Source organism: Euprymna scolopes, chromosome 39 (assembly GCF_053919585.1).
Source record: "Euprymna scolopes isolate OS-2025 chromosome 39, ASM5391958v1, whole genome shotgun sequence".
Classification (NCBI taxonomy): domain Eukaryota; kingdom Metazoa; phylum Mollusca; class Cephalopoda; order Sepiida; family Sepiolidae; genus Euprymna; species Euprymna scolopes.
In genome coordinates, this window is record NC_136520.1 from 69,547,873 (window position 1) to 69,561,155 (window position 13,283).

Sequence of the window (13,283 nt, forward strand, 5' to 3'; positions counted from 1 at the left end):
TGGCAGCAAATCATTTGCTGCCAATTTTCGGTACTAGTGCACTTGGGGGGTACTTTGTACCTATTCTATACTTTAATCTTACAATTGAATAAAAAAAACATATAAAACTTTAATTAAACTTGGAAATACGATTAAAAAAAATAGCGTGGATCAGTAAGTGCACTAGCACCCAATTTAAAAAAAAAAAAAACAACCAAAAATGTAAGTTTTCTTGAAAAAAAAAAAACTTTTAACTAACAATTTACGGTTAAAAAAAAAAACATTCATCTTTTCTTGAAAAAAAAAACAACAAAAAAAACAAAAACAACTTTTCTTGATAAAAAAATTGCAAAAAAAAAATAACAATAAATAAACAATGCAAAATGCAACTTTTCTTGAAAAAAATAAATATATATATTTTCAGTAACTTTACAGAAGCTTTTTATTTCTAAATTTATTTATTTATTTATTTTCTGGTCTGTTTGTTTTGGAATTCGTCTGCGTCTGTTACTTTGCTCAGCTTAATCCGGTGGCTGCCGGTCGAACTCGAACCATAATTGACGGAAAATCTCGAGGATCCAGGTGAAATTTCACTGAAATTCTGCAAGAGTACCGAAAAATTTTCTCTTTGATCTTATATTTTAAAAAGATAAGTTTGCTCTGGCTAGGATCAAAGTGAAATATCTGTTCTACCCACAGTCAGAGAAGAAAAAAAATCTTTCTTTTGAATGGGGCAATTTTTATTTTTATTTTTTCAATCTTGAGTGTGGTACTGGTAAGGTCGCAGTTTAGTGAATTCAATGAAAAATTGTATACAGACGATAAACGTTGTGTTGTTTGTGTTAAATATTAGTAAATAAGGAAATCAAATCAATAATGGTTTTATCATGCAATGAGAAACCTCTCCCTGGACTTTAGCTGTCTCTCTCTCGAGCTATCCACCACATTCTTGGTCTTCTCTTTGGCCTCTTATGTTCACAAGGTGTCCATTGTGTTGTCCTGATGGACCATCTGTTGTCATGTTGTCTGGCTACATGCCCTGCCCATGTGTTTGGATGTCTTGATGGCAGTATTGATGCTAATAACTTTTGTTTGTTGGCCGATCCAGATGTTTGTCTTTGTGTCTTGTAGAATGATGCCTAACATTATCCTCTACATCTTCCTTTGTGCCACTGCCAAGATTTCACTTTGGCGAGTTGTCAGAGCCCATCTTTTGCTACTGTAGATCATCATAGGTAGTACATATCCATTAAAGATCTTCCCCTTGATTGACATACTTGCTTTTCGGCTTCTCATGATATTCTCCACTTTCCCAAAAGTTGCCCATCCCAATGATATCCTTCTCAGTGGTACAATGGGGAAAGAGGTGGCTGATTAATTTTAATGCATTTAAAACCAAGCTTCTATCTTTACATCATCAACGCTCTCATCCCCATTTGGCATCAATTAAAAGTAATGGCTCTCATCTTGAGGAAGCTCCATGTTTTGACAAGTTTCTAGGCTTGACCATAACTCCTGATCTGAAATGGAACACGTACGTCAAATCCATTGCCAAGGCCGGAAAAATAGTGGGATCATTCTACCGCTCCAGTAGATATCTCACTGCTGATGCAATTCTCTACCTGTATAAGAGCCCAGTACATCCAAGGATGAAGTACTGTTGCCAAATCTGAGCAGGAGCTGCTAGAACCACTTATCCTGCCTTGACAGAGCTCATAATAGACTTCGTAACCTAGTGGGGAGGCCCTTTTCTCTTCCCTGCACATTCTTTCTCGCAGAAGAGACATTGCGAGCCTGTCTCTGCTTTCTTGTTATTTTCATGGCAATCTGAGCTCCCATCTATGATTCCCCCCTTCGCCAAACTTTCATGAGAAACACTCGTCTAGTTGAAACCACTATCAATAATTTTCCCCACTCTTTATCTGTGCCTGAACCTAAATGTAGATTCCATAAATAAAGCTTCTTTCTTAGAACTGCAAACTTGTGGAACTCTCTTCCGTTTCCCTGTTTTCCAGCTGACTACAGTCCAACGTAAACAAATTCTTGATGAGCCGTCCCCTTAAGTAGTGGAATATCAAATTTCCACTAACGATTGCTACGATATTGTCCTATTGACTACTGTACACTCATTAACCATCATCTTCGAGTGGCTTCCAGGCCTTGATAAGTAGTGACTCCTTTGTGTAAAAGAAAAAAAAGTTGTATCTCACCCTCTTGGATAAGGTCCAGAAAAGGTTCTTAATGGAAGGTGCTCTGATGAACTCCTTGCACTTGTGCCCCCTCGACGTACATATCCTCAACAAACCTCCTTAGCAACAAGATCACACCCCTTCACTGTTGAGGTCCCTAAATGCAAGAAAGCTTTCTACTCTGATTAGCAATACCACACCATTTTTTTCTTTAGATTGAATAAACTCAAATCAAGCATTATTGAAAAGAGCATAAAAATCAAAGAAATAATATCTTTAGTTTTTTATAATCGGTCCATTAGAACTGGAATTGTGACCAGTCAAAATATCAAAAATGTGATTCACTGGACATTTTGCCTTAAGTCAGTCCTATTCAAATGCTTATAAGCTTGTGATCTTCAGAGCTTTTTAAGATATTATGATGAAAGTTTGAACATCATATCATATAATACCACAAAGGTTCAGTTGGCGTTATTTACGACCATCTCACTTGGTAACTTACAGACTAATTAGCATACTAATTAGCATTTTCCAGCTTCATTTTAACAGCTTTAAGTAGAAACATCATAAAAATAGCTAAGAAAAATGGTAAGTAAGGCGTTATCATCATAGGAAGTATTATTCTGATGGACATTATCATTTGCCATTATGACATCATGAAAAATCCAAGATGGCGACCGGGAAAATTATTGACAGTGATTTCAGCTAGATGGGTGTTTTTCGTGAAAGTTTGGCGAGGGAGCACCATAGATTGGAGCTCAGATGAGCACTTGCCATGGAAATAACGATAAAGCAGAGATAGGTTCACAACGTGTCTTCTGTGGGAAAGAGGTTGCAGGGAAGAGAAAAGAACCCCCCCCACTAAGCTACGAAGTCTATTTTGAGCTCTGTCAAAGCAAGATAAGCTGCTTCTAGCAGCTCCTGCCCAAATATGGCAACAGTACTCCATCATTGGACGTACTTGGCTCTTATATAGATAGAGAATTGCATCAGCAGTGAGATATCTACTGGAGTGGTAGAATGATCCCACCATTTTTCCAACAACTTTGGCAACAGATTTGATGTACGTGTTTTATTTCAGATCGGGAGTAATGATATAACTATGGAAATGATTCAGTTATGCTAAAAGCAAGCCAAAAGCACAAGTTATTAAAAATTGACAATATTTACACGTTATTTACTTCCTAATTTTCATCAAAAGATAATTTCTTTTTTTCTACCTATCGTTTTTTGTAATTTTTGGATATGTTCATTACTGCAACATAAGAATTAAGTAGAGATTATTAGTTTGCCTCGAAATTCATTATTAAAAATTTTAAATTTTGCTATTTTAGTGTAGTTGCGCCTAATTTTCCCTAATCCGATTTTAATCTGATGTAAATGGACACATATCGTTACGACAAAGATTATTCTGGAACCATATCCATTTTATCGGATTTGCCCAATGTGATGGATCGTGTGCTGATATATATGGAGAGATGAAAAAGGGACAAACCAAAATTATATGTTCGTCAACATTTCATCTCTATTTCAAGAATTCCTCGGGATGATTGATTTGATATATATTACTCTTTTTCACTCCTAAGCAAGACTTATTTCCACTTTGAACATAAGGGGCTAGTAGTTACAATCATGTCTAATATCTAACAAGGGACTGTGGGGAGTTGAGCAGCAAGATATCTGTTGCATTACATTTAAATTTCTGTAGGTTAATACAGTCAGGGATGCAGGAAATAGTGAGAACTCCAAAGTCTAGCAGTCCGAAGGAAGGAGCTATCAGGAGCCTCAACAGTTAAGGAGTGGGATTTTGCTGCTTTTTGGACTAGTCAAGGGTATGTACATGAAGGGAGCACAAGCGTTATGAGTTCATAAAAGCACATTCCATTAAAGTACTCGTAAAATAAGCACAGAGATGCAACATTGCAGCGATAGGACAGAGGTTGGAGCTTGGCCGACAGTGTGGGGGCAATTATTTAATTGGAATTCATTATTGAGATGAGTATTATTTATTCATTTTTTATTTTTATTGCGGACTATTATTCTCATCTTATTTTTTAGTTGTTTCATGACGTTTCGGCCAACTATTCTGGTCTTCGTCAGGTGGTAACCACGACGGATAGGAACTTTGAATCTCCTGACTGCATTCACTGACGAAGGCCAGAGGAATAGTTGGCTGAAACGTCGTGAAACAACTAAAAAAATAAGATGAGGATAATAATCCGCAATAAAAATAAAAAATTAGTGTGGGAGATGTTAGATTTGATACTCATTTTTGGACTCTAAGAGTGAGAGACTAGTGATAGATACTCATACCAGTGATACTCATGCCAGTAATAGATACGCCAGTCCAGATGTGGCAACAATACTTCATGCACAGGCAAAAGTTGTGGGGGGAGGCCCTACCTTCTCTGCAGCAGCCTTGGCAATGTCCTCAATGTATTTTTCCAATTTATGTTGCCTGTGAATGTTAGGCTGAGAAGTTTGAAGATGGGCTCTCAGGCAAGGTGTTACTTAAATCAGAATTCTGAATCAAAATTATGCAGGAAAAATGAAACAAACTCTAAAAATATAATTGGTATATGTAGCTTTGCTTGATAAAATAATAAGGAATGGAGAATAAATGTTTTCTTTCTTATTTCAGTGGAGAGAGATGTGAATCCTTCACATGAAGATGATGTCCGGCATAAAGAACAATCCATCTTGAAACTTGGTACTCTTTTGTTTAGCCAGAAGAATGCAGAAGGTATGTATTTAAGAAAACATTCAAAACAATATGGTTGTTTCAATCATTTTTGTTATTTAATAAAATTTTTATTATTGCATGTTCGATCTACCTGGCTTTGCCTAGTAGTGTTTTTCTTTTAATTTTTTATTTCATATGTATACTTCATTTACTCACATAAAATTAATGTACGAAAGTATAAATTTATGTGTAAACTTCAAGTATTTACTTCAACAGTGCTCAATACGTAGGTAGTTAGTAAGTTATGAAATATATATAGCGATTAAGCCACACTGAATATTCCGCGTTTCATCCACTCTAGGATTCTTCAGGCTTATATATATATCTACTATTATATAAAAGTCACGTTGTGTGTGAGTTCCTTCTTCATAGTAGCAATACACATGGACAATAAAGCACTTTGGATAATCATAGATTTCAAGGGGTTTCTGCTAAAATAGTCATATTTTTCAAGCCAAAGCATTTTAAGTCTTCAAAATACCGTTTTGTTTGGAAATGAATATACTTTCAAATGAATCAATGAATAATAACGTACATTACATATTTTTTTAGAGTTTTAAAAAATAATGATAAAAATGTGAACATCATAAAACAGCATTTTCAGTCAAATTTTGTAAACCCCCCCCCCCCTCCCGATTTGTAAATGCTTGTACTGCGTTTGTATTAAGAACTTTTTCATGAAATTTGAAACTAACCGGAAGCGATGTCACTTGTAATAGTTTCGGGTGTCTCAAATACATTTGACCACATTTTTGTTGTGTTAAAAAAAAAGACTTCAATATGACAAGTATTGAAAATTTTGAAAAAAAAACTTACTATAGACACCCACTGTTAAATAAAGCAATCTTTTTCCTGTTTTTATCTGTTAAAAGAATAATTGTATGTCGTTTTCTCTTGTGGTGAATAGCAATTTAAAAACATGATATCCGGAAAAAAAATTGTTTTGATTTTGAGTGTAAACTGTAGTATTAATAATAGCATCATCAACAGCAAAAGCAGCAGTGATAGCACAGCCGATGTAAACAGACGGTTTTTTTTTTTTTTTTGTTATTGATTTTTATTCCAGATCAAATTTTTTTAAAAATTGAAATTCTGATCATAAAAAATTTTCTTACATGTTTAGTTAGAGCTATTTTGTTATCAACCATATTAATATTTAAATAATTTAACCTGTGGTCAAATTATTTTAATATTGTGTTTTTTGCTTTGAATAACTGAAAATGTGCACTGATTTTTTTTTTTTTTTTTTTTTTTTAGTCTATGTGTATGAGTGGTACAACCCCTCTATATTTTTTATAATTATTGTCTTTTTTACAATGTTTTCAGTGGATTATTATTGAATGGAAACTAATCTACCTGATTATCCAAAAAAAAAAAAAAATGCAAAATCAATATTTAAATATTTGTAGGAGGTGTTCAGTTAAGAAATAAAAACAGTAGAAAAGGTCATGAAATGTAATTAAAAATAAATCAAATTCATTCAAAATTTGAACAATTTGTAAGCTTTAGTAAAAAGTTTTTTTTTTGTTTGTTTTTTTTTTAAATATTTAAATACAAAAGAAATACTTGATACTTTTCCAAACATCACATGTTCTCTTAGAGTGACATCACTTGTTTTTAATTACATTTATTTTTGTCTGTGTGTTGTAATTGTTGTAAAGTTTCACAATGGGTGTCAAACGCCCTCTTAACAAAAAAAAAAAAAACGAAAAGAAACTTCCTTAATCCTATGTCTAACCCTAGGTAAAAGTTGCAAGCCTCCTCCTAAAACCTTTAGCCCTAACAATAATGCTAAGTCCAAGTGGCAGAGTTCCCCACTAAACAAAATTTATAAGCGTGAAAAAAAACAAGATCTTTCCTTAAAGAAAAGTGCACATGATTTATCTCCCATAAAAAAATAAATTGGTCGACTGTCCTAAACACTAGAACGGTTTCAAAATTATTTTACATTAAATTTATGTGAAATTTATGTTGGGGTTGCCAACTCTAAATTCGAAAATTGTTTTTGTTTTGTGTCTATCAAGTTTTCAAGATGTTCATACATAATTTCCCTTAGCCCTATCATTAACCCAAAGTTAGAGTAGCAACCTCCCCACCTTCTCATGATTGCACAAAGACCCTCTTAAAACCACACATAATCGCCTTTTAGGAAAAAAAAAATGCCCAAGATTTATCTACCATAGAAAAAAAATCGGTTAACTACCCTAAAATGCTGAAATGGCTCAAAATGGGAAATCATTTTACATTAAATTCTAAAATAATTCTTGTTTATCTTTCATTAAAGTTTTTCAAGGTGTTCACACATAATTGTCAATAAAGGTAGAATCACATATTTTGGAGAGGTGGTCAGATGGAGGAGGATAACGGAAAGTATTAATTAATAATACCAAAGAAATATTTTAATATATTCATTTTTAAAAAGTCCTAGATTTCGATTTCAGTTTTTGTACATAAAATGCATTACAATTCAACTAAAAAAAAAAATACCTTTTTGGAGCTCTTTTTTCATATTACTCAAAAACTTGATATGTATGTCTATATAGTGATGTTCCATGGTGCTGAATTCAAATATACATGTCTTAAGGTATGAAACTGCACTGTTTGTCCATTTTCACTGGGATTCAGCATTTCCAGGAGCTCAAAAGGGGTCACAAATGCCTCAAAATTGCAAAAAATGACACTTTTTACCTCATAAATTTTGCCCCATCCATTAGATTTTCTGAAACTTGGCCAAAATGTGAAGGCAACGTTGGCCCTTCACACTTCTCTCATTCATCATTTCTTCACTATTTTTTGTGGCATCATCTCTCATGCAGCACCAGAGGGGGACCACGCACACGCGGCTTGTATTTTTAAATATAACTTCATTATAGTTTGGAGACTACATAAATAATGTTTGAGGTTTATAAAAATATGTCTCTTGATGTTTTCTACAAAGGATCAAAATAATTTCTTTTGCATTGTTTCTAAAAACTTTATACTTTTACAAATACTGACATCATAAATTCAAAGAAAAGGAAATATGTGATATTCATACTTCGTCTTTTATTTCAGCCCTTGCTGAGCTCATCAAAAAGACTCGTCCATTTTTAGGGTTGGTCAGTAAAGCCAAAGCAGCCAATTTGGTTCGAGCATTGGTTGACCATTTTCTGGATTTGGAGGCAGGAACTGGCAAAGAGGTAAAAATCAATCGTTGAATCTGATTATTGAACATTTGTGATTATAATATATTCATTATCTGAAGATATATCTATATTTCATAATGGGGCATGTTTGCCCCTATACTGTCCAACATTTTTATGTGAACTTTTATCATCTAAATGTTATTTAAAAAATGCCGGTTCTTTTTCAAATTTTTTTTTCTTCAGGTTGATTTATGTGAAGATTGCATTGCTTGGGCAAAGAATGAGAAAAGGACATTCCTACGCCAACCACTTGAGGTCAGTAAAAATTTTCATAACCCTTTAGTAGTAAAATCCAGCAACAGCAAAATTTTGCTTTTTCTTAATCCAGAAAAGCACATTTCTGTTTAAATTGTGAGAGCTTACTGGGGAAGTTATCAAACTTCTTCTATATATATAGTTATGTCCCCTGTCTCGAGTGGATAGTCAATATGGCATCTGGCCAACAGTAACATGTTTATCATACGTTGTGGGAATTACTAAGTGAACTAACTGTAGTTGTAAATTGGCTTTTGAGTTTAAATATGCTTCTTTTTTTTTTTTTTTAATTGAAAAACTTCTTTTTTTTATTGGAAAATTTTTTTTTTTTTTTTTTTTTTTTTTAAATAAAAACAAAATAGTAAAAAAAATTAATTTTGGCCAAATTGTGAAAGCCTTACCTCTTTATTATTTCATAGATATTTTCCTTTTCTCTTTTTCTTTTTCCTCTCTTCATCTTGCCTTCCTTTTCTCTAATATGATAGTTCTCTCTGAAAATTGAAAATGTTAATTTTGTTGTGAAGACCAAGACTGAAAATGATTTATGACAGGGGTAGGAGAGTTAGATGACTTTTGGTTCATCAAAAATGACTTCCTATCTCCTTCCCCTCCCCCCCTCATGTGTACTCTGTCTTTCTCTTAATTTTGACTTTTTTATAAAGATTGATATTTTTCAAATTATTTTAAGTGCTTTTACTACTAATCACTATTGCATCGTCCAATCCAAGTTATTTTTATTTTACCCTCTTTCTGCACACACATGGAGGGACAGTTCTATTTAGTGGGTGTTTTAAATTTGTTTCATACATTTTTTTTTTTTTTTTTTACAGGCTCGCCTCATCTCTGTCTATTATGATACAAAAAATTACCAAGAAGCCCTGGCCCTTTGTGAGTCATTTTTCTTTTTTATTCTAATTCGTTATTGTCAACTTTTTACAACAATGCAAATTCTATGCTATAAATCTCGAAACAAAAAATCAAAAAACAACTTGAGAAAATTTTACACAAGAAAAACATGATTTTATCAAGACAGGTATTCTTCCATCAAACTCTTTAATATAGAAACAACTAGCAGGCATTGCCTGATCGTAAAACATGCATAATTATAAGAAAAGATGGTCACACGCAAAAACTGAGGCATATGCATGCAAGTATGTTTTATCTAAACACTTCACTTCTTGTAAGTAAAAGAAAAAAAAAATACTTAAGCTGGGATCAAAACCTAAATACAGTGAGTCAATTACAATAAAGATTAGGCCAACTTCACACACAAATTTGCTCTTTTTTGAAAAACAAAGGTATATCAAATCGAAGTCACTCATATTCTTGTCCAGGATTGTCATAGTGGCCTTTTTAAAGCCAAATTTTGCGAATTTGCCCTTTAAAAATTTTTTTTTTTAATCATTTTGGCCTTTTTCAAAGTGTAACATATAGACTAAAAAAGGAATAAACAGAATATTATTTAGATGGATTTCTATTATCTATTGTTAAAAGAAAGGTTGTAAATTTGTAATAAAAGTTCAAATAAAGACTGTTTGAATAAAACTTCTATTTGTATATTTGCTTGAACACAAAAAGGTACATTCAATACACATATTTGCTTGAACACAAAAAGGTACATTCAATACAGTTTTGGCCATCCGTAGCTAAAAATTTCTCTAACATCACTTCCGCCAGATGGCTTTGTAAACGCAGGGATGCGGAAGGTGAATTTAACCTTGAGTTTAAGATGCTGATCTTGTGCAGTTTTAAGAGGTCCACTCTCCTAGGTTTTGCTTTCCTTTTTTGAAAAGGGGTTATTGTTAATCGCCTGAGGCGCTTCTACTGAAGAATACTGACGGGGCTGCCCAGGCGTTTTTTGGCTTGAGTGCTCTTCCTTGGCAATGTTGGCACTTCAATTCCACTTTCTGATCCTTGTGTCACATCTTTTTGTGGGAGAGATTAATAAATCACAGATAACACTATCGTTATAATTTGCTGAGTTAATGTTTAGACTTGTATATGTAGACTTTTTTTTAAAGTCTTAATAATGAATCGTGGATTACCATTACTAAAAACCACTCGAGGATAAGGGCTAATGAGATGGATTACTAATCATATAAATGATGAGGAATATTTTCTCCTATGGTTTCATTGATATTTTTTATTCATTTTCAGCTGCCGTCTTGTTGAAAGAGTTGAAAAAGTTGGATGACAAAGCTCTTCTTGTCGAAGTCCATTTGCTGGAGAGTAAAATTTACCATGCCCTTTCAAATTTGCCCAAGGCTAGGTAAGAGGATGTAAAATTTACAGCTTATCTTTCAAAATTTTTGTCATTGCTGTTGCCATTTATTTTTTTCTACCATTACTTACTGTTTGTTTTTTCTAAAAAGAAAACTTTCAAAATATTTTTACTTTTTTTTTTTTTTTTTTTTTTGTAGAAAGATGAAAAGAAATTCCTTTTTCTAAAAGTTTTGTTTTTTTTCTTCAGAGCTGCTTTGACTGCAGGACGAACCACAGCCAATGGAATCTACTGCCAACCTAAACTGCAGGCTGCGCTTGATCTACAGTCAGGTAAAAAAAAATGTCTTTCTTTTTAACTGTCCCCTTTCCCCTTTCATATTAGATGTAATTCTAAATTAACTATGTGCATCTTACACATCCACCTCTTCAATCAAATTTTAACCTGCATCATCCATACAAGATGCAACATCTGCAGCATCATTAAAACTTTTTGGAAAAGAAGCCTTTGCTGGTTTGGACACCTTCTCTGATGATAAATTCATCGATAAATTGGTGGCCTCAATCACACCTGCTGACTGGAGAAAGTGCAAAGAAAAATGATCAACAGAAAATCTGGATAAAAATGATGAAGACAGAACTTGTGGCTGATAAGACTTCTCCCCAACATTTTTAGTATGGGGACAGGTGAAATATTGCGAGGAATCAGCTGTCAATCAGCGTGGGTAGACTGCTTTGATATTGGATATTGTGAACTCATTTGAAGCTAAATCAGTCCACATGTATAAAAGAAGGAATCCATTAACTGGAGGCCAAAAGGAAGAATACGGATTTCTTTTTCGACTCCTGGATTGTTTCTATGTGATCTTGTACTTAGATGGGTCTAGCTTGCTAACTGAGGATTGGTGCCAATATACAGCATAACAGACAAACTTGAGTTATTGCGATCTGTACCAACTAGACACTGACTAATAATGACAGGTCTACACTCAGAATATATGCTATTTGGTTTGTACTGCTAAGACCATTTTTTTTTATTTTACTTTTTAAGTATTTCACTCCTGATTTTTATATAGATATATAATATCTATATTATAATAATAATGGGATGATTCCAAAATTTTTCCTGATTCCGATACTATTACCGATTCTGGTCTAAATTTCTGATTCTTTTAAAATTTCTTAACATTTAATAAAAGATTCCATGCTTTTTAAAAATGTTCAAATGATTGTTGCATATTTTTTTCATCTTTATTTTTGTTTTATTAGTTTTTTGTTTTATTAGTTTTTTTGTTTTATTAGCTTTTTGTTTTATTAGCTTTTTGTTTTATTAGCTTTTTGTTTTATTAGCTTTTTGTTTTATTAGTTTTTTTTGTTTTATTAGCTTTTTGTTTTATTAGTTTTTTTGTTTTATTAGTTTTTTTGTTTTATTAGTTTTTTGTTTTATTAGTTTTTTTGTTTTGTTAGCTTTTTGTTTTATTAGTTTTTTTGTTTTATTAGTTTTTTTGTTTTATTAGTTTTTTTGTTTTATTAGCTTTTTGTTTTATTAGTTTTTTGTTTTATTAGCTTTTTGTTTTATTAGTTTTTTTGTTTTATTAGTTTTTTTGTTTTATTAGTTTTTTGTTTTATTAGCTTTTTGTTTTATTAGTTTTTTTCTTTTATTAGTTTTTTTCTTTTATTAGCTTTTTGTTTTATTAGTTTTTTGTTTTATTAGTTTTTTTGTTTTATTAGTTTTTTTTGTTTTATTAGCTTTTTGTTTTATTAGCTTTTTGTTTTATTAGTTTTTTGTTTTATTAGCTTTTTGTTTTATTAGCTTTTTGTTTTATTAGTTTTTTTTGTTTTATTAGTTTTTTTGTTTTATTAGTTTTTTTGTTTTATTAGTTTTTTGTTTTATTAGTTTTTTTGTTTTATTAGTTTTTTTGTTTTATTAGTTTTTTTGTTTTATTAGTTTTTTTTATTTTATTAGCTTTTTTTGTTTTATTAGCTTTTTGTTTTATTAGTTTTTTTGATTTATTAGTTTTTTTTGTTTTATTAGTTTTTTGTTTTATTAGTTTTTTTGTTTTATTAGTTTTTTGTTTTATTAGTTTTTTTGTTTTATTAGTTTTTTTGTTTTATTAGTTTTTTTGTTTTATTAGTTTTTTTGTTTTATTAGCTTTTTGTTTTATTAGTTTTTTTGTTTTATTAACTTTTTGTTTTATTAGTTTTTTTGTTTTATTAGTTTTTTTTGTTTTATTAGCTTTTTGTTTAATTAGTTTTTTTGGTGTATTAGTTTTTTTGTTTTATTAGTTTTTTTGTTTTTTTGTTTTTTTGTTTTATTAGTTTTTTGTTTTATTAGCTTTTTGTTTTATTGGTTTTTTTGTTTTATTAGCTTTTTGTTTTATTAGCTTTTTGTTTTATTAGCTTTTTGTTTTATTAGTTTTTTTGTTTTATTAGTTTTTTGTTTTATTAGTTTTTTGTTTTATTAGCTTTTTGTTTTATTAGTTTTTTGTTTTATTAGTTTTTTGTTTTATTAGTTTTTTGTTTTATTAGTTTTTTTGTTTTATTAGTTTTTTTGTTTTATTAGCTTTTTTTGTTTTATTAGCTTTTTTTGTTTTATTAGCTTTTTGTTTTATTAGTTTTTTTGGTGTATTAGTTTTTTTGGTGTATTAGTTTTTTTGTTTTATTAGTTTTTTTGTTTTATTAGTTTTTTTGTTTTATTAGTTTTTTTGTTTT

The 13,283-nt window shown here is 31.2% G+C and overlaps 1 protein-coding gene across 1 annotated transcript in view; it reads left to right on the plus strand.

Annotated features, from left to right (window-relative positions):
- The window catches only part of LOC145263842 (26S proteasome non-ATPase regulatory subunit 11-like), a 30,583-nt gene that overhangs the window by 1,338 nt on the left and 15,962 nt on the right, over positions 1 to 13,283 (plus strand). The window contains exons 2-7 of the mRNA XM_080120916.1: positions 4,810 to 4,911; positions 7,966 to 8,090; positions 8,280 to 8,351; positions 9,182 to 9,239; positions 10,509 to 10,620; positions 10,822 to 10,904. Of these exons, the coding sequence (XP_079977042.1) occupies positions 4,810 to 4,911; positions 7,966 to 8,090; positions 8,280 to 8,351; positions 9,182 to 9,239; positions 10,509 to 10,620; positions 10,822 to 10,904 (552 nt within the window). The remainder of the gene's footprint in view (positions 1 to 4,809; positions 4,912 to 7,965; positions 8,091 to 8,279; positions 8,352 to 9,181; positions 9,240 to 10,508; positions 10,621 to 10,821; positions 10,905 to 13,283) is intronic.